The 22227-nt window shown below is 39.8% G+C and overlaps 1 protein-coding gene across 3 annotated transcripts in view; it reads right to left on the bottom strand.

Annotated features, from left to right (window-relative positions):
- The window catches only part of IQGAP2 (IQ motif containing GTPase activating protein 2), a 111151-nt gene that overhangs the window by 5630 nt on the left and 83294 nt on the right, over positions 1-22227 (bottom strand). For all 3 annotated transcript variants that reach the window (XM_009280292.2, XM_009280293.2, XM_019472354.1), the window contains 17 exons: positions 21305-21466; positions 19952-20094; positions 18852-19022; positions 17208-17291; positions 16432-16503; positions 16197-16266; positions 15669-15877; positions 14788-14937; positions 13823-13986; positions 12953-13177; positions 12201-12341; positions 11780-11864; positions 9891-10123; positions 7585-7717; positions 4937-5039; positions 3894-4035; positions 406-493 (listed from right to left, as the gene is read on the bottom strand). In XM_009280292.2, the coding sequence (XP_009278567.1) occupies positions 406-493; positions 3894-4035; positions 4937-5039; positions 7585-7717; positions 9891-10123; positions 11780-11864; positions 12201-12341; positions 12953-13177; positions 13823-13986; positions 14788-14937; positions 15669-15877; positions 16197-16266; positions 16432-16503; positions 17208-17291; positions 18852-19022; positions 19952-20094; positions 21305-21466 (2375 nt within the window). The remainder of the gene's footprint in view (positions 1-405; positions 494-3893; positions 4036-4936; positions 5040-7584; positions 7718-9890; positions 10124-11779; positions 11865-12200; positions 12342-12952; positions 13178-13822; positions 13987-14787; positions 14938-15668; positions 15878-16196; positions 16267-16431; positions 16504-17207; positions 17292-18851; positions 19023-19951; positions 20095-21304; positions 21467-22227) is intronic.

Below are 22227 nucleotides of genomic sequence, written 5' to 3'. Positions count from 1 at the left end.
GTGGGTGGTAGATATAGGAGGGAGGGAGGTGGTGGGGGGGGGGGGGGGGGGGGGGAATATCTAGCAGAAGGATTCACCTCAGGCTATTTGATTGTATTATAACATAGGAGAGAAAAGACCCTGTTTACAAAAAATGTAAAGAAAAAAACTATTATTCTAGTTGTGCTAGTTGACAGCAAGACTTAATTTTTCTTTTCCTCTGAAGCTGTTACCAATTATACAGTAAAAGAAAATTTGCAGGTCTCACATTTTGAAGGCTCTAGATCTGAATAGTCTACAAACAGCAACAACGATTTCATTGTTATAAAGCGGTGGAGAAAGCTGTCGGAGATCTGTTAAGGCTTTCAAATAGCTATAATAAAATATGTACTTTCTTCCCTGTTTCAGGCATAGTATAGCACTTACCTGTTGTGCAGTGGCTGGTGTTTCTAATAATTCTAAGAGCGTATCCCCTGGTTGTGTTCGTATCACATCCACAGTAAGTCTTTTGGTCCTTTTAAAAAGGATATATGGATATTACAAAACAGTTGTCACTGGATCACTTGTGCATTTCATTTCTTCAACAGTAAAAGTAGCAAGCTCCCCCTTTATTATGGATACTTGGTAATGTTTATGATTCCTAGCCTTTTGTGTTTCAGAGCTTCCACTAATAATGTTCAACATCTGGCTTCTACACAGGTCTGAATAGAGAAATACATGTATACTTTTCCCCCTTTTATTTTAGAAAAGTTAACCAACTAGCACAGTAAAACAGTTACTGTTAACATAATAAAAATCCAAGCAACAACTCACATGTGGATTTTAATTATAATCATGACAAAACAGCAGATAGGAATGTAATCTTTGCAAAGCCTGAGCTATGCATGGTTCCATTAAGGGTCATATTTACTGACTAATGTTGAACTTCTGAAGGAATTTTACATCTGACGCAGTGCATTTATGCACGCCACTTAAAGGCAGATGCTTCTCTAGCAGCAACAGACAAGGAGCATTTCCTTGCTAAAAAAAGGGAAGCTGCTACACCCCGATATGTAAACCAGTTCTTTTTTTGGTAAGAGTTTATCTCATTTCTGCTGCCCCTTCATCCATAATACTTCCAAGAACACCCTGCTACAGAATTCTGTTAATTTTGAGGACATGGTTACAAATGAGATTTAGCTCATTATTCTTAAAAAGTAACAGATACTTGAAGATGCAGCTTAAGTTTCCCAGGAAAATGTCTAAATATGATCAAGGCTTCTGTGATAAAACCTCATGACTTGGTTTAAAATGATAGTTTACCTACGTAAAGTTGGGGTTTCTGTTGGTGTTTTCAGGGCTAGAAGTTCTCACAAAAATGCAATAGAATGGGACAAAAGATTTACTCATATGCAGGCAACATTATCCAAAACCACTGAGTATTTGGGTATCATCCAAGCTTCCATGGAAGGGGCAGCAAGGTAGGAATGACTGACAGCACAGGCACACCTGAAGCACTGCTCCTTCCAAGTTAGAAGGCAACCTGCTAAACCTCCTGGAAACTAGTTTGCTCGTCTAGCGCTGCTGTTAACTGCACTGAGTGGTTCTAGCACATTCAACAGCTTCTGAAGGACTGCTGTTAAATGTATTCTTCCTTCACAAACTCTCTTGGAATCCCCTGAAGTTTGCCAGGAAAAAACAAAACAACAAAACAAAATCAGGAAGGTTTCCTAAAGTTGGTTCACTTGGGCTACATCAACACATTGCTGGCTTTCTCTGCCTGACACAACCTTTGTCAGTCTTTGGTGGTCACCACCAGAGTCTCCAATAAAGTACATGGGACAGCGTTATCGTTTTATGCACCGCCTTAGAAACAGGCACCGATATGGCCAATAAGACATGAGGCTTATTTTCACTTCCTCTCCCTTCAGCTTCCTCTCCTCGTGTACCAAACCTGCTCAGCTCTGTTGTTTTCCAGAAACACCCCACTCGGGGCTGGACACTTCCCCCTTCACCTGTCACTTGGCATGCAGCACCTGCGCACTCAAACCACACAGACCAGGCACCTCACGTAGAGTCCTCTAGACAGGGGTACCAGCAAATCTTAGGATTCTTCACAGAAGCCTTAACAAAACCATTTAAAAAGCAAATATATCGATATTTCTACAGAAGAGAGATGTCACTTGCAGAGAAACAAGGAACATTCAGTGAATCAGCTGTGACTTGAATTTTAGCCAGGTGCCTAACATTTCACAGTTGCAATAAAAGACCTCTCTACAGTTAAGGTAGGAAAGCTAAGCATCTGTATACATACATCTCGTGTAAAAGGTAGTGGTAAGTATTTTAACTTTTGATATTGCTGCAACTTAACACAGGTTGCTCATTATTCTTCTGTCAGATTATTTACTAAATTTCCTCAAAATATGAGAAATATTACTTGAAAGCACTTATGCAATAGAGAAGTTAAATTATTTCATTAATTCTCATGCTATTGTTTCAACGTATTTCCACACAGTGTAGAGGATTAAAGATATTTCTTTTGGCCTTGATTTTGCATATTTTTAAGGATTCTATTAAGGGGTAGCATTTTACTCCTACACAGAGGAAAAAGGACAAGAAGCACAATTATTTTTTTTTTTTTTAGGGGACAGCAGCAGGCATATCCTTATTACAAAACCGGCCTGGGAAAAGCTCTAGAGCCTTGGTCTCTGGAATACCAAGTGACTAACACAGTTTTGATTTGACATTGTCCTTGCAATCTCTTTACCTTAGATTTCAAATTATATTTGAAATAATATAAGCTAGAGAGAAACCTCAGTGTTCTTGTTTAATTGTTTAAGATTCAGATCAAATATGTACAATTACAGTGGAAAAACTCCTCTTCCTTTTAGGATAAATAGTAAGAGTTTTCTTGCACTTAAAATTAATTTTTTTTCCCAGACTTTAAACAGGCATTTATGGCTTTTATAGAAATTGCACTACTTACTACAGACATAATAGCTAAGAAATTTCTTCAGAAGTAAGACTTCACATATTACCTAATAAATTCAGTTTACTGATTTGGAAAAAAAAAAAACCAACCTAACAGATTAGAGTTGAATTACAGCCTGCATCTACACTCCTAATGTTTGCAAAGGTTTAAAATCCTTACGCTGTATTTCCCTTTATAGTGAACTTCTAACCTTCACACTTGTGGGGTAAAAACAAGCATAGTAACAGAGGAGAGCAGTGTCCCGTTCTCCCCCTTGTTCAGGAAGCACCAGGATCTTAAATAAGCCAATCCTTATTCTGGACAGCTTGAAACAACTTCAAAAGAGAGATGCCAATAATTTGATAGTAGGTGCTTTAATAAAAATATTTTCGACTATAAAGTAGCCTATATCCCAGGATATTCCAGTAGCCATTTCTTAATTTTCTCACCAAATAGAATAAACATCATTTTCTTTCCCTGGATAAAAGCTTGCACTATTCCTGCTGAAGTGACAGTCGCATCCTTTCCAAATGCCTGATGGCCGTATGTCAGGGAAGTGTTTTCCTTTGAGGGGGAGGAGAGGACAGCGTGGTACTGTCTGTCCCTTACAAGGCTAGACAGATTTTCATCTCTGCTTTCCCAAGGCTGTAGTGTTTTAAAGCAGAATGGTTTTACAGCTTCATGGAAAAGTACTTACTAGGTTAGATAATGATCCAGTCACTGTCCATAACACAAGTGGCACTATGCTTATCTTTCTGTAAGCTTTCCAGAAGAATTGACAGTTTCTCTGACTTTTGCAAGTTTGAGTAGGACTGAACACAAACTGGCTTTTGAAAACTGAGTGCACTCAGCACCTCAGAAATGCACTTAGGCAGGGCAGCAGGGTGGAAGCAACTTTTTTAAAAAAAAACAAACAAACAAACAAAAAGCATCACCAGAATACAGGTTTTTGAGCAAAACTTACTTTATCATCAGGCTTTTGAGATCCTGATCTTCACCTTCTCGTAACTCGTATTTGCTTGTTAGAGACAGTGAAATCTCTGTTTTCGCAAGTTGATTCAGTGTGCTTTCCCTGTTGGGGTCATTGGGATCAACAGCTCCTTCCCCTGTAAGGAAACATCTTTTACTTCAAGTTTGCCAACTTTCCCATGATTCAATGCATGAAGCGAATGAGAACCTAGGCAAATTGCTGTAAATCATCACAAGTATTAAGTTTATTGAACAGCACACCCATTCCTACCATTTAGAAACAGACTTTTTTTGGACACTGAACAATCAAAACCATAAGCCAGCTATTTATAAGCCCGGTTAGAATATTTTGGAAATGCCACCAATTCTTGCTTTTCAAGCTACTGATGTGCAAGAGACTCACATGTCTTCTTCTCAAAGAAGAATACAAACAATTTAACATCCTTTGTGCTAACATGCAGAGATAGTGAAAAATGAAAGAGTAGCAGCTACGTTAACAGGCTATTTACTTGGAAGCTGGTATTATCCATGACATCCTAGCTACTTTCTGAACAGTTCACTTCTTACTACAATTAAGGCAAATTAAATATCAGTCACATTTATTCCTTATAACTTTCTAATAAATTTGCATAATTTTTAAAACTTCATTTTTATTTGGATAATTGTCAAAACAAAAAATAGCTGTTTTAAGAATTCTCTGTGTACTTTTTGTAAGTTTCTAGCCAACACTAGAAAATCTTAGTATCAGGTTATTAAAAATCACTTGTTTTCTACCTGCAATTTGAGCACAACTGGATCATTCTGCTCGAAACATTATTAATGTTTGGATTTTGAATCACATCATTAATCTTTAGAGTGAATATTACAGTTAGAAGAAGGTTCAACTATAAGGAGCAATGTTGCAAAAAGTGTTCCGAAAAGAATTCTACAGTAAATGAAGAAGCTGTCACTATGAGACACATGAAAGTATTTAAATCAAGCCCCCATTTAATTCTGCCCCTAGAGTGAAGTTAACCATAAAGATGAAGAACAGCATACCAAGGAAAGACTCTACATCAGGAACAGGTCCCAGCCCTTCCAGCAATTCGTTCAGCAGGTCATTTGGCTCAGTGGCAATGGCATCCTGGTGTTCCAATAGTAGCTATAAACAAATGTAAATGAAGTCATTATCCCAAAAAACCCATTGCCAGTGTCTTTACACTTGTAAATAAATCTCAAGACTAAGTGCTGAAAAACATGGACCTAGTGTGATCAGGATTATGGAGGACCCAAGGGAGGAAGCCATGCTCAGTTCTGGACTACGAGTTTAGAATTGCTCTTGCTGTAAGACAGCTTGCCGTGCTCCTCCGGCAATCGTCTCTGGAGTGCTGAACATCACAGCTGACCAGAAGTTTAAGATTTGCCTTTAGGACTAACAGAGTATTGCAGAGTAAAGGGCGATAATCCCAAGCAGAGCATTTCAGTGTTGCATCCTGAACTAATCACACAAAGGAAAGAATACAGGGTTGGTGATCCACAGAATGATACCTATTTTCTGTATATCCATTCCAGTAGCTTGCAATAGTGGCAGTGATATAAAATATAGTCATTTCTGAAAGGTAAGGAGAAACCAGCTATGCAGCACCTCCTGCACAATTTCTAATAGAAGTTGCAGGAGATTTGTGAACATGTTGCACCTGGGCACATTCTCAAAACTTTAAGCCACAAAAATACTGGTAAGCCAAGTTAATAAAGAGCATGAACAGGACAGTAACATTTTCTTGAAAACAGGCTCTCACTATCCATAAGAAAAGTAATGCCACGCTGAGTTAGATAGAGCCAGTGGCATTAGCGACTACTAGATTCAACAGTCCATTCCCCATAGAAGCAATAGTCTTTACTTGGAGGACTGAAGGAAAGACAAAGTGTCATCAAGCTTCACTGAAATTTAGCTACAGCAAAGCATGCACAGTAGGAAAAAATTCCAGGATTCTAAGTATTTTAAACACTGGACAACTAAAAAGCCTATGTCCAGAAAAGAAAGGCATTACAGACATACTTACATGACAGAAGTGAGCATTATAAACCCACCTCTCTTACGTGCAGCTGCTACCCCACACTGTATGTAATGTTGACTATGATACTGTGAGAACTGCTGAGAAACGCTATGTGCACTGATTACAACTCCACCATGCTTGATGCTATACAAGCACAGAATGAAAGAGACATTCACAGGACAGATTCTTTGGGGTGAAGGCAAGAGAGACATGGGGAAGCACCAAAAAACAAAGCTGATGAATGCAACAGATCCCTCATTCCAGCTACATCCTACAGAGGTGTGCAATGAAAATTAGGTTTAGGCAAGTGCCATGGGAGATGATGACAGAGGGCAGATTTGACTTTTTCTGAAGCTGAGCTACACATGACAATGGACAAAATGTTTATGCATCTCCTGTTATTCAAACTAATTTTTTCTGGAGCTGTGTGACCAGAATGGAAAGTTTAATTTACACTTGCAGGGAAGGTGCAGTAGAAGACAACTCAGATGAAGGCTCAGGCTCTCAGCGGAGGTTTGGAGGAAGAGGTGTCACGGGACAAGGAAGATCACCTGGTAAATATACTGCACCCAATTGCTTACTTCCTCTAGGCAAGCAAGTGCGCGTAGTCATGTTATCAAAAAAGACCATCTCCTTGACCTCCTTTGTTTGGCAATTTACTGTCATTAAATTACTTCATATTTTGTATTTTATCAGCTAATATAAAATTCCATAGTAATATTTGTCACATTAGGATCAAATAACGTTAGACATGCCACAGATCCACTAAAAGGCATATTTGATCAAGACTATTGTTTAAATGTAACCACTGATCATAAACATGCAGGCATAGGTCTATGCCTTAAAATTAAAAGAAAGAATAGGCACAAAGACAATCCAGCAACTATGTTTTTAGCAGACTAGGCTATTAGTTTTCACTTGAATAAAGCCAACTTGTAATGTGGTGTACTGGGAGTTTGGTATTCTACTTTTTCCATAGTGTATCTGACAATATTTGTGAGAGGTCTTTTGGGGCTTTGGGGGCTTTTTTGGGGGGGTGGGGAGCGGGCAGGGGCCAGTTTGCAAGCCACGAAACAGAGAGCAATATCCCATTTTTAGGAGGACCATGTGGCAGACATTTAACTTACACCCTAATGAGTCATACTACAGACTGCAGTTAATCTGTTCTTTATGCACGATAAAGAACTGGCAGGGTGCCACAGTTTCAGTCCTTCTAAATCAGATGTTTGCATCTGCTTCCAAGAAAACATATGACAGAATGCCAGAGTCACGAAACACACTGAATTATTGTCTATTCCCAGAGTCAAAGGAGCTTCTTCAAATTGGTGTCACTTTCTTAGCCAAGACAGGAAAGTATTTGTAAGTATAAATAACTTAGAAATGTCACACTAGATTAGAACAAAAATGTTCCTCCCTCCCATCATAAAATATTATATTCTAATTGTTGTTCAAGATGATACTTTTACATTGAAGCAGTCTTCTAGGAAAAATGCAAACTAATACTCAATTCCAGACCATTTCAGAGATGAACTGAAGAAGTTATTTCAAAAGGAAGAACGAACACAAAGCCTTCCCCAGAGACTCTTTGTTGCAAGTATTTCATAATCTATACACTTTAGTCTGTTGACTAGTGTCTTTTCATTGACTTACTGAATGGGTATTGATAATTTCTTCAATGGAGATATATATGATAGGTTTGCTAAGGGTCACCATGTCAGAGTATTCATCGATATTGAATTTCTCCTCTGGTTCAGGAACATCACATGCTGCTTGAAAAAAATTCCTAAGAGAACATGAGAAAGACTTCAATAATTGTCCCCTATAAACTCACTTTAGTTAGCCTGTGTAAAAAAAACACAATCAAGTCTTTGACATACATTATATTTCCCTCATAATCTGCAATCTACACTTAGTGTTTGAATGAACCTTTTGGAGGCAACGTATTAACACACCAATACAAATGACGAAGCATTCCATCTTTCCTGGACAGCTGGTGGAAGATTGTTTTAAAGGTAATTTTTTTTCTCCTTATTCAACAAGGAGTGATAACTTGGTAAATTTTAAAGACTTAGAGAAGTCTGTATTTAATGCTTTAGAAGTTATGGAGGCAGATTTCCACAGAAAGACCCTCCGATTTTAGGAAGGCACTTTGTAGGATGAAGTGTGCTGAGAAGAAATTATTTGAAATAGCTGCACAAAATTACCGCTTGGCCTACAAATGTTTAAATTGCTGTTATTCAGAAATTGAGCTGCTCGAAATGACAGAAAATGTGGTATTGTTTATAAATGCAAGAATCTTGAGAGGAAAAAATGCAAAGTATGGTTGAAGCGTTACTTCGACATGACTAGTATGTACATGGAGAGCTGAGACCTGCTTTCCAAGATGACAACAGGTGTCTCTCCAAGCTACTGAGAGCTTCAGGGATGTGCACAGACAACCAAGAAACAGCAAGGTCCTCCTGTCAGAGGACCACTTTGTTTTGCAAAGTGAGAGGACCTGAATTGGAGCAGCTGTGAGAAACAGGGTTTTAGATGAGACCTATAGGGATGCTGCAGGAGCCGTCCTGCCCTTCACTGTGCCAGCCCTGCGCTGTTGAGGATGGTGCAAGTTTCAGGCTCAGAGGACCTTTAAAGTTGGTATTAGGAAAAAAAAAAGGGGGGAGGGGGCTGGGATTCCTCAGTTTGGAGAGGAAAAGCTGAGGGATATGATAAAGTTGTACAAAATCACGGTGGTGATGCATGAGGTGGGTGCAGAATTATTTTATCAAATCCCACAATAATGGGACAAGGAGGTTTGCAATGAAACTAGCAGGAAAACATTAATTTCAAATAGATGAAAGGAAGCACCATTTTAACCGACAGGTAGCAAACTTCTGTACATTGCTACAGGAGGAGGTTGTGGAGGCAGATGTTCTCAAAGGTTTAAGAAGGGTTTGGACAAATTCCCACACAAGTTCATAAACGCACAGTAAAAGATCTAGGCAGGACTGGTAGCTAATATTGCAATTGCAGTTGCTGGGTGAGTACAAGGGGAACAGGCAGCTGAGAGCAGCCACTGTTGGTGTCTAAGGAGGGTTAGTTAAAGTACAGAGCACAGTCACACAGGGACTCAGTTTTGTATAAAGTTAGCTTAATTAGTACAGGAATTCTTCCTCTTGTAGTGATCAAAGGGCCAACTAGAATAGGATCTCTCTTTTCATTAGCGTTTGTTATTCTTGCTATAACACTTTCTACCCTATTGTTTCTTTGTTTATGTCATGCCCTTAAATACTTCAATAAACAGAATGACTAAGTTTCAGTATCTTTGTGTTCATGGCTGATGTCTCAAGGAAACCCATTATATGAACAATGCATTTGCTTTCACGAAGGGCAGACACTAAAAATAGAAGTTCTGAAAGTGAGTTTGTCGCAAGACTCAACAACACTTCAAGCTAATAATAGCAATCACCCAAAAAGATAAGCAATAATCCCAAAGAACTTGTGTCCCAGAGTGTAGCAAAACATGCAATTTCCTATGACTGTGCAAGATGAAAGAATAGAATCTGTGTGGAATGTCTCAGCAAAGATGAAAGAATAAAAACAAAACCCACAACTTTTTCCTGACCAGTAAGTTTTTTCCTCAGACAAAATATTCAGCTGTCCTCCCGACCCAAAGAACACATTATTTCTGCTGGATAATGAATCACCCCACACTGCTCTCACAATCTCTGTTTGCAGTAAGGAAGCCTTACTGCAACCAAGCCAGCAGAGATGATCAGTTCTCAAACTAAAGCTCAAGCAGAAATACAACCTGTTACTCCTGCTTCAACTTCCTCAGCAGTGAGAATTTCTCTATGGCAGATCACGCAACATTTTTAACTCTGAGCAGGGAATTCTTATAAACGAGGAGTCCACCTCCTTTACTCACGGTAGAGGAGAGCTCTTACTGTGGAGGTATTTGTGAGGGCTTTGCATACCTGAACTTCTGGTATGTCTGTGAGAGGTAAGTGTTCATAGATGATAGATGTTCGCTTTCTCCTTCAAAGAGTTTGTTAGAAGCAGCGTGCTGAAGGACTTTTGCCACACAACCTAGGTTCCTCCTCTGGTCAGGGTGTATCTGGCCCCCGGCGGTCATATCAATTATATCAAAACCATCAGGAGCGACAATGGCAGGGTTCATGTAGCGATAGTACAGGAGGTTGCCGACAATCTAAAAGAAAAAATTAAGAGATCTTCCCTTTGCATACAATGATTACATTTTACAAAACACGATCAATCATTTCTACTTCTGAATTAGACCATAGGAACCAGTGCTAGAAGAACCCCTGACATACCTGTTACCTATGTGGCTAACTGAAAGAGCCTGTGGTCTTTTATAAGATGTGCCTCTTACAACACCTCTGTGAACACCAGTTATGGACTTTTACAACCACATTTCAATTTGGTGCTGGCTTTAGGTCAGCTAATGCAAGACATTGAGTTGAACACAATGACAAATACAACTCTTCTTTCTTCTAGATTTTGCAAGGTTCAGCTCCAGAGGTTCATTCTCTGAAGTGCTACAGGTATCTGCCACCATTTAATGCATTCATTGAGAAGGGACTCATTGTTTCTCACGAGGACTGCATGCAGCCCTAAAAGACTAGAGAACAGATTTTCCAAACCACAGTTTCTATAATGATGTTACAGTAACTTGCATTGTAGAGATGGTGGCTTCAAATCATTCCTGGTCTCAGAAACAGGCAGGACTTACTTTCTGCAGTTTGCCTCAGCTTATGTGTAGTCACCTGCAGAACTTCCAACTTACACATTTAAAGGCTTTCAGTTGGGTGCCTTATGCTCCATTTGCTACTTTTTTTTTTTTTTGTAAGTTCAGCAGTGCCTTGATCTGTATTGCTGGAGTGATGGACATAAGTACCCCATAAATGCTGCTTGCAAGGATTTCCAATGCATTGTTAGAACACACAAAAGCAGAATTAATTTTTCAGCTGAGAAGTTTGAAGTCCTCTAGGCACCAGGAGATAGAGATAGATATATATATATATATTTTTTTTTTTTTCAAACACTAAACTGTATCTTTTTGAATAGTAATAGGGAATTCCTACTGAAATGAATACCTTGTAATTTTAGAACCATTTCATCAAACACTAATGAAAGCATCTTTATTGAAAAGCAAATAGTTCTAATTTGAGAGAGTTGTCAGTCTCTCAGCTGGCTGGAAGGCTCATGGAGCAATTCCCCTAAGCCCTCTGAAGAGGCACCATGGCTGGGGGAGGTTAGCAAAGGCCAGTGTGCCGGTTCCATGCTTATCACTCACACTTTACTTTTCAGCCCATACAGATGTCATTCCTGCAACTTTTACAAGCATCTTAAATAAGTGTAATGTAATGATCTACTTGCAATTCGTTTTTAGAGTCCTTCCTCATTGTATTTAAATTACAATATTAATGCAATTTTTTCTAATACATTTTTTAATATGTTAACAACTTCAGGTGGAAGGGTGGGGGGTGGGGGGAAGATGACCACAGTGATCCCCATGAAAGGATTGCTGGTGGTAAGGACCATAGTACAAAACCAAACCCCAAGATGATTCAGATAAACTCTAACCTTCAAAGAACAGTTACTATCCAAAACAGGTTGAGCACTGTCTTCCATAAGAATTGCTGAGCACCCAGATTAAGATAGCTAGGTTGTGGCAACAGAGTTCCCTTCTCCTCCCCTTGCACCACCCCTTTGTAACCCAAGAAGTGCCAAGTTCCTTCAGTAAGTGCTGGTGTTCTCAGTTCCTTAGAATGCTTAGTGTCAATAAAAATCCCCTTTGGCATTAAAAGAACAAGCTGCTGGCAGTTTGCCCTCAGAAGTCTACCTTTAATAGTTCATCTTCTGTTGCATCTGGGAATTTCTCATGGAGTGAGCTCTTCAGAACTTTGGCTATATATCTCATTCCATAACTACATGTAGAACAGATGAAAAGGAAAAATATTGGAAAGACTTAGATGAAACAAAACATTCACTCTAGTCAGCCAAGTAATTGGCTTTTTCCCTAGCCACTTAAAACAGAAAACGAGGTTATAATGGAAAATACAAAAAGTTTCAAGTACACGAGACCTTCACGAGGCTGCTAAAGCAGAGTAGAAGCGGAGAAACCACTCCCTCTACTGGGGGAGTCATTCAAGAGGCACATATCAGAAGCCATGTAACTTGAAAGGCTCTCCATTGCTGAGTTTCAAGTGAAGCTTCACCGTGCACATGAACTGCAGCTTGGAGAGTCCTAACTCAGCACTTACGGCATCATATTGAGAGAAGAGAATATTGACGTAAGAACTTTGTCAGTTACTGCTCGCAAACTCTGAATCGATGATTCCAGTTTATTGACCACCTCTGTGTGTGTTAATGCTTGTTCTGTGGTTACATCATATGGCAATTTGCTGCAAAGCAAACAGATATTAAACCAGGCTAAACGTATTTGAGAATAAAATACATTTTTTTTTGCTTCATAAGGGCCATCAGTGAACAGAAAAAAAAAGTCAGACAAATACAGTTGAAGTTGGCTAAGTAACAAAAGTCTCAGATGCATTAGCTTCCTTTTTTTGGAGGGGGGCAGTTTGTTTAGGCAGGGGTGCACAGGCCACCATGTACCTTCCCTTAATTACAAAAGGGGAATCCTAATTTAAGGCATGCATCTCCACACCCCAGTCCCAGCATAGGTCCTCAAAAGCCTGGGACACTATTAACATGCTGTTATAAAACCTGGGAAAAAGGCTATAAATTCTTCCATAACATAGTCTACTACACTTGTAAAGATTAAGTAATTGACTTTTGAAGTTCATGACCAGGAAAGCAATCCCTTTGTTGTTCAGAACAGGTTAAAGTACCTGTTTTTCAAGCACCTCTCTCCAAAAACTCTCATTGTGCTGCAGGAAGATGGGGAAGGGATGCATGGGCACAAGTGCAATTTGCCAGAGAAGGAAAGAGAGAGCAGAACTGAGGGATCCCTCAGGTATTTAAATGGTACAATATGTCCAGCTTCCTCACTCACCTGGCCTCACCAGTCTGCATTTCTAGCTGGTTTACCCATGACTTGTACACATCCACAGGACTAGTGTTAATTATGAGGGACTTGTCCTCCATGATCTCCTTCACCACTGGGGCCAGGAGCTGGCGCAGAGTGTTCTGTCCACGAGCACCTCGATTGAAGCTGACAACCATCTTAATGACAGTGGGGTTTCCAGTAACGATATCCTGTATCTGGTCTACCTTAGAGCTGTATCAAGAACAGAAGAGTTCTCAGATCTGACTTATGTATGCAGTTATCTATGTTTTCAAAACCCACACTTTTTAAGTTATCCTATCTCTATGCTGAAACATGTTTATACAGTCTATTTCTTAGGCTTTCATATAAAACAAGATTATAGAAACCACTACCCGAATTCTGTATGTGTTATAATAATGTCCCTGGAACATAGCACAGTTAGTGGCAGCTAATATATACCTGATTCAGGCCCAAATACTTGTTGAGCAAATACCTGTTAAGGGCATAAAATAAGGTTTTATTGTTTCAGGATGAGCCACCACCATCCCCTTACAGATCATACATTTACACAGAGACAGAAAAGACTTTCTCCACCCTTAAATACTCAAGCACAAAAGCAAGAAACCCTAGTGTATTTTTTTCCAAGGGATTTTTTCATACAAAAATATTGTCCACCATAGAAAGATTTTTTTCTGAATTGGAAATAGCTTGAGTTAATGAGTAAGTTACCCTGAAAACAAATGTCTCTAATAACAAAAATACGTATACAATTTTACAGCAGTTTAAAGATTAACCATCAAATTCTTTTAGGTATGAAGTATTCATTGAACTGTCTGCAACACAAATTAACTAAAGTCTTCTTGTGAGAGCACATACTTTATCTCCTCTTCTAGAGCAGTTTTGAAGAGTTTGAGAAGCAGATATTCTTCTCGTTGATTGGAGGCATAGTTGTATAGAGTGAAGATGACCGTATCCATAAACTTGGTTGATTTGTTTTGTGGCATCTGGAAAATCAGCTTCGCCAGATACATGGGATTAGTCTAGAAAACAAACAAATTACTTAAATACTATTTTCCAGGACAAGCTGCCCCTGCTTGCAGGGCAGCTCTCTACATTTCTGCTAACACCAAAAGCATTTATGTTGATTCCCATATATGTCACTTTTCCACACTGGCTTTACTTTTTTCCAAATCCTAATGCATAAGAAACACTGAATACTGCACAATTAGATATCTGTGAGCAGCACCAGTAACGATTTTATTTATAGTCTCTGAACAGTACCTCTGTGCATCAGGTCTATGTATCTGATGACAACGACAATTTACCAAACGACAATGGCTATCTACCAAGACGACATTGCATACTACATGTCCACTTAAGTATTAGCGGGCATCTGCCCTGGAAATATCTAAAATTCTTCTAGAAAAACTTCAGTGAGATGAGATAAGAGCACAAGAACAGATGCGTTATATGCTGTCAGCTGCACAGCAGACAACTTCCTTTCCACCACATATAATGCACAGTAATAGTGACAGTAATTTATGTGGACTAAAAGTTATATGGACGAAAACATTTCTTTAGTTTTCAGTACAGACTTCAGTACGGACTGAAGTTATTCTCAAGAAAAAAACAGTTATATTTCTTGCACAGTTTAAAGACAGTGAGGATTTTCTCAATTACAGGAAATATTAGAAGTTTATCATAGTATTTGCTGCAGTCTGCATACTACTTTGGAAATCTTTTCATAATCACTACTACAATCACTAAAACAAAGCAAGCAATATATTTCTAGGTTTTCTTTAGCAATTTGCTGCCATGTTAATTTGTACATTAAGATTTACCTGTAAAAGGTAGAATAAATGTTGATAAGCCTCCAGTTTTTTTCTTCTCTCTTTACTCAAACCTTTGATACCCTGTTTGTCAACCATAACCATCTCTTCCAGCTGACTTTTGCTCTTTTTGTTAAGTTTCTTACTGTGCAGTACCACATCCTGCAGACAGATGATCAAAAGTCTAGATTATATAGTCACAAAACCGGCAAATTGGAAAAAATTAACATTTTCCCAACCATGTTAAATGCAATATTCCTCCAAGGAAGGAGTATATTTTGCTGCTCTATTCACTAACCAGTCTTTTGAACATCTTTATCTTGTCACCAGTATGGCTTGACAACAATGACCGTCTGGGAAACACGATCTCATGTACCGACTCATTCATCATTTAGTTAACAATGAATAAGCTCTCAAATATGATCAGAAGTCTACTCCATTCTACCACAGAAAAGATGCTTAAAATCTGCCAAGCAATTACTATTGTCCACAAGTAGCAAAACAGAGTGACATTCAGTAGCAAACTGACATACCACTCAGGACAACAGAACAACCTCTACCACAAGGTATTTTGACAAGATTACTTAAGACACACAAAGAAAGCGCTTAATTTACCAGGAGTATTTTAACTAATTGAGGGTGACCAAGCGCCAGCACAGGTTGCTCAGGGAGGTTGTGGAGTCTCCACCCTTGGAGGTATTCAAAAGCTGTCTGGACATGGTCCTGGGCAACCTGCGCTGGGTGGCCCTGCTTGAGCAGGGGGGGTGGACCAGATGACCTCCAGAGGTCCCTTCCAGCCTCAACTGTGCTGTGATTGTGTAATCCTGAGCTCCTTCAACACGTGAAAGTACTCAGTGCATGCTACCAAGGGAGCCTGAACAGAGCCTGCTCACCTGCAGAGTGATTCTGTTTTTCACCAACAGTCCAATCTTTATATCCATTAAGTTCAAGTCCTTCTCCAGCTGTTGATTGGATCGAATTTTTGTAACCACTTCTTCCCTTAACCTTGTTACTTCTAGTTCTTCTTGGAAGTCTAAGTCACTTTGGTCCAAGAGGTAGGCAAATTTGCGCAGGACAGTCAAGGGTGGATTTTCAGCACCAACTATAGTTGAAGTAAATAGGCTTGTTAGTTGACATAATACTGAACATCCCTAAAACCCTCAGGAAACTGATCACTGCAGAAAATTTTGGAACTGCAGAGAGAAGTTTATGCCAGTTAGAACAATATTTTTGTCATACTGTGTAAGTACAGCTATCCAAAATAGTTTCAGCTGTAAAACAATTGGTTTACAAACACTTGCACCTGCTTTTGAAGGGGAATAGGAGACTGAGAAATCCTGGGTGAAAGTTTAAAAAAAAAAAGACTGAACACAGTAACATACTTCTCTCCAAATATACAACATTCAGCTGTTACCACTTACTTAGTGTTCTGTAGTCCTCCCTGGCTTTGTTTGCTCTGAGAAATGCTTGTATCTTCACAATTTCATCATTCTGGAAGGGACCAAGATTAGGCAAAAGAATCTAGTTATGACACATTTCTGCTCAGAAGCACATTGCAGAAGCTGTACCCTCTTTCCTGAGATTCCCAAAACTGCCCGTGTGGTCATATTACCCCATTTTAATGCTTCATGTTCAAAATGGAGAAAAAGGACTTACGTGATCCTTGAAGTATTGCAGCCGTTTCGTGTAAGCTCTCTTTGCTAGCCACATTTTGACCCATGACTGAATCTGAAAATTAAATAAAATTAAATAAAAAACTTAACAGACACAGCACAAACTGTTTTGTGTGTGTGTGTTTTAAACTCACTTCTGACAGTCCTCTTCTGCAGGCATGCTGTTCTCACATGCTCAGGACCATAGATGACTATACCACTGGGCTCCTACAGTCCAGTGACCAGATTAATGGGCTTCGACTGAAATAGCAAGTTGAGTTCAAGGCTCTACCACCCATGTGTAGCATTATCTTTGGAAGTCATTTCTACCTTCAAGTCTCAGCTCTCAGTTGTAAACCAGTCTCCTTCAGAGACAGGAGATCAATATCCCATCTGCAATCTACAATCTACTCATGACATAGTATCCCATTAGCATCTCAGAAAAATGAACACTTTTCAGACACGTAGATTTGACAGCTTTTAATGAAATGATAACACACTGTCAGCTCAAATATTTTCTAATTTAGTATTATGGAAAGGGAAGCATAAGTAAATCTCTATTATGAGCCACCCAAGTTTAGCAAAGCCTGATAGAAGTCAAACACAGAGCTTTCAAGAAGCAATTTACTTAAGCTGTCATCTACACAACTTTCAACATCACACAACTTTCTGGAGCACAAGTCCCTCCCATTTGTGTTCCTAGTCTCTGATTCTCAGCTGGTGGAGGACCAAGCCAAGGGATAAAGCATACTCAGGCCCCAAAACACAGTGGGATCTTACCTTAACAATAGCAGCAACATTTCCTTGAAGCACCTTTAATCTGTCAACATAGCTTTTCCTTTGTTTGAATCCTTTCCAGAAAGCCTATTTTATAAAAGGCAGGAGAACATTATTACTAATAAGAAACTAATATTTATTAAAATCTACATATATACCCTAAAATCATTAACAGTGTTTATCTTGTAGAGAAAAACTGCCATTGTGGTAAAAAGATAACTAAGGTGTAAGTAAGCTTGCCTCTATATTTTTAAGGTGCCCTGATACATTTCATGTTAATTTTGGCCAGTCTCAGCGCAAACACTTTGCCGTCCAATGCCATTTCCTTCCCTCCCCTGAAGCCATTCTTACTCTTATCACCAGTACACCCATATCCTTTAGCATCCTAGTCACTGGCTTCATCCCACACAGGGAGACTTTGCCAGCTCTTGCCCATTACATCCAAAAGCTGTCCCCTACGTATTTGGCCTGGCCTCCTTCCCAGGTCTCTTGATCTTCCAGAGTCACCCAGGATCATCTTGTAACACAGATAACAACCTCCCAGTTCCCTTACTTGGCTCTCCCTTTGCTAGCTCAGAAGCAAAGTCTTGGCAAGGAACCCAACGACAGGGATAACACAGATACTCTCGCTGCCTTTACCATAATTTGCCTTTCATCTCTATCCAGCCAGTGACACCAGCCTCGTCCTCTACTTGTTGTCTTTTCACAAGTCATTTCTACTTTAATTCCCATAGAACACAATCAGAGAACAATTTTATTTACCTACATTTCTCCACATTTTTGAACCTGTCCACAGACCCTGAATTACTCAAAGAACAGTACAGTTCTTTACTGGGCTCAGACAGCATGCCAGAAAATGAAAGGCCAATCCCAATGACAGCTGCTAGTGGTAAAGGTATTCATCATCATGAATTGTTAAATTAAGTTTCTATAGATTAACAAAATCAGTTGTACATTTTTCTGTAAGTTTTTGGGAGGGTTGATTGATTGTTTTTCAAGACTGGAATAAATTGCTTCTAAACAGGAGGTAGCTATTTCACCATTTAAAACCAGTGTGCATGCATTTGTCAGTGTTCACACCCTCAGCAGAAAGTTTCCTTTATACTCCTTTCAGAGTTCAGCGAACTGAAGACATCCAAGAAATACTGCCAGAGCCCGAGAATACCAGGGTGGCTACCACTCCCTACCCAGCTATGACTTCATGGAGCAGAGGCAAATCACTTCCAAGTGGGGATAGTCTAGAAAGGAATGTATTTCTTAAGTCATGCTTTGCCAAGGAATTTTTGCTTTGGTACTCAACAAATATCTCCCGATCTCGTACTGTGCATAGTTATGTGTACCACGCAAAACCTCAGCACCTCAGAATAAAGCCAGGGCTATGTCTTTCCGAGCTTCTCCCACTGAAGTAACTTAGACTGCAGGTGGATATGATCCATTCTTTTAAAACTGGATGTTTGCTATTTAAAAGCACAATTACTCCAATGAAGGCAAGAACATATTTGCAGATGTAGAAGTTTGAACTGCTGCTAATGAAAAGAGGGAGACAGACCTATTTCAGAATTTTATCAGTGGTAGTAATCAGCCACATCACCTGTCACATGCAGAAAGTTGCCCAAGCCATGTTACCTTCTTGTTCTGGAACAATACCTGTATTTTGATGGCAGATGGTTCCTGGTTTTGAAGGTATGCTTTTCTCTCCTGATAATTTTTTCTGACTAAGAATCCCCTTGCTCGGGCTTGCAGCTGAACAATCAGATTTTCATTAGCAAGCCACAGCTGCTCTCGATTGTAATCTGCTGTAACTTGCCCAACAATGCTCTGTTAAGAGATCATGGGAAAAGGTCATTTAAAAGCAAAAAAACCTCAAGCCAAAACCATCCTGGAATTTGGTCTGTATTCTCTCCATCATCTGTACAGCTTATGTTCATCCTATCCAAGCCCCTCTGATTTACCCCTAGATTTTAATCAGTATGAAGGAAGAGCTACTTTGCTACCACTGAATTTTATATGAAGGGTAACTGAACTCCTTTCAAGCCTCAGTTACTCAGCTGGATACGCTATTTTGAGAGAGGGTGTTTTATACTTTAGGAGAGTTCTGCTTTCCTAATACTTACAAGTTTTTTGTACAAGTCAGACATCTAGAAATACTAACTGAATCAGGGAGCTCTCTATAGAGAAGCACACTCAAGTATTGCTGCAGTCAAAATTTCAGAAAGACCTACACTGACTTGAGCTGTTTGTGCAGCAGAGTAAACCTGTAAATTAGATGGGCTGCATCAGAATAAATAAAAAACCAAATTGCACAGACACTTGTGTGATCTACTTTGTTCTAAGTTATATTTCATGCTAACACAAAACCTCTACAGTAAGGGAGTTTAATTATCACACTCATCCTATTGAGCTTGGAGATACAGGAATGCTGTCAGATGATTAGATTTTAACATAAAACAGTGCTTCCACCTGCCCCCAAATACATAATGAAATTCCTTGTCATAGGCCAATGCGAAGTCCAAAAAATATAAAAGGACAGGAAAGCAATCACTGTCCTCCATCAGTGTCTGCTGGTGGCCATTAAAAGAAATGCTGTAACTTCCAGTTAGGAAGTCCCTGAATCATTGTCAGACATCAGACAGGAGGCTGTGCTTCACTGTCTGCTTAGATTTAAGTTGCTGCTACTGTCAGAAGCAGATACTGAACTAAAGTGATCTTCAGTCTCACCCAGCACAGCAAATGTTTCGGCCACCTACCTGGATTTCTTCACCAGTTAACCATGAAGTTTTTGGTACAACTCCTTCAGGGGCAACACAGGTACCTTCCTCAGTTTCCACATTGTAATAGTAATCATACATGTTTTTCATTACAAGTTTAATCCATGGACTTTCATTAGAATCTAAAAGCAATACATACCATTAGTACACATTTGTGTCCTGTTACACTGATAAGTCACAGCTCTCCCTACCCACTTCCCATCTCTACATTGGCTACGAAGCCATTTTACATGCAGAGTCACTATATATCTTGGGCCAGTTTGTAGTAAGGATGTTTTCAAAATATCCTCTTAGGTGGATCAGGATCATTCATCTAGAATGAAACAGCTATAACGTTCGTACAGATCCACTGCCAGATTCTCCAAACCCCAGTGTGCCAAGTTAGTGCTTGCTCCTGAAACAGTGTGAGCTACGTCTTCCACCATCACTCACAAAAGTGGAACTGAGACCGTGTTTATAAAAAAATGTTGTTCTTGTCTTCAGGCCAAATGCTGGCCTTATTGACACCTAGCTCACACAGGGCATTTCCGATATCCACATCACTGTGCTGTTTAGTGCTTTGGTAAACAAGGCTGTATCCTGACAGGCAGCAAAAGCCTCATTTCCTCATGGACAAAAGGCCCCAAGGTAAAGCTGATAAGGTCAGTTGTGCAAAATACCCTCTCAAAACTCATGTTGCAGGATTAAACATGCCCATCTACTGTAAGAAAGTATACTACATTGACAGTAACTTTTTTTTTTATTGTTAGCTAATCTTGGCTGCATTAGCTATGACCATCTTGCAGCTCTAACATGACAAAACATCCCATCATCTTGCTATGGGCAGATTCTAGCCCCAGCTTGTGCTGATACCTGCTGCTCTGGCAATGCACAGGGACCATAAATGGGCCATTGACACTCTGGCAGAGCCTAGCTTGATCTTTGACAGTAACCCGTAAGGCTGAAGTGTGCAGCCTAACCCTTCTCTGCATCTGCTAACAGGAAAAAAAATAAATCAGAGTAACATGGTTTTTGGAGAGGATGGACTAGTCTATTGACAGTCACAGAGAAGCTGCCCTAAATTCACTCAGAGGCTGGTTTGAGACTCTAGAAAGTCTTAGGTAGACTCTGGAAATAGCTAGACTCGTTTCTCAGCATGTACTGTGGTCTGGATGATATGTGCAACAGTTCAACATCACATAAAAAGCACTTGGGCAAGTATAACATTTCTCAAAAGATTTAAAACCAGCAACTGTCTTCCTCAGTTTACAGTGACTTTAGGTAAGTCTTCTGTGCTAGTTTTCCAGTTGCCTCAGTGATATGGACATGTGGAACCTTTAGGAAGGTTTTTACCTTCTCTAGTTTTCAGGTTCTTGGCTTCAGAGAGGTTCCTGAAGTAGGTGTCAGCACACTCAGGAATGACTCGTAATTCAAACTTGGACTGCAGTATCATCAGGACTGGCTGTGAATCACCTTTCTCCAAGCTCTTGTTAATCATTGATGTTCCAACAGCCACTAGGGTAAAATAATGACATAGAAAATTAAGTGGTTTATACTCTATGTACCCACAACTCTAGCCTCCAGCAACTTTGATAATGGACTTCTAAGGCTGGCACACACAGACAGCATGACATATACACAGCAATTCAGTGCTTCACCCACTTGCAGCCTCCTTCATGCTTGTAAGGACAAGTATTTCAGAAAACAGCAAGCTTGTTAGATAGAAAGCATGCACTCCGCCCAGGCTGGGATGCAGCCACAGCACAACTGAGAGCAGTCTGAGGGCATAGCTGCTCCCCCATCAAGTGACACACCAGATGACACCAGGGCAGGTGTTGAGGATAGCAGGTAGCCCCCCTCCCATCGTGCCCTAACAGAGACAGGCCATCATCTGCTGATTACTTGAGAGCCTTCTAAAGATGCATGAAATCATTATGTTACAAGCTGTAAACCTTAACATTCACTTTAACTGTACAATGGGAATAAAAACTGATTGCCTTGAGCAAAGTCTTGCAACACTAACAGCATCCTAGTTGGGGATCCTGAAGTGACCCTTTCTTGTCCTCACCCCCTGGGAGCTTGTTTAAAGCTGATGTAGTAAGTTCATAGAATCACAGAATAGTTTGGGTTGGAAGGGACCTTTAAAGGTCATCTAGTCCAACCCCCCTGCCATGGGCAGGGACATCTTCAACTAGATCAGGTTGCTCAGAGCCCCGTCCAACCTGACCTGGAATGTTTCCAGGGATGGGGCATCCACCACCTCTCTGGGCAACCTG

Source organism: Aptenodytes forsteri, unplaced genomic scaffold, assembly GCF_000699145.1.
Source record: "Aptenodytes forsteri isolate BGI_AS27 unplaced genomic scaffold, ASM69914v1 Scaffold387, whole genome shotgun sequence".
Taxonomy (NCBI): Eukaryota; Metazoa; Chordata; class Aves; order Sphenisciformes; family Spheniscidae; genus Aptenodytes; species Aptenodytes forsteri.
Note: the sequence above shows the minus strand (reverse complement) of the source record. Positions and strands in the feature narration are given on the sequence as shown.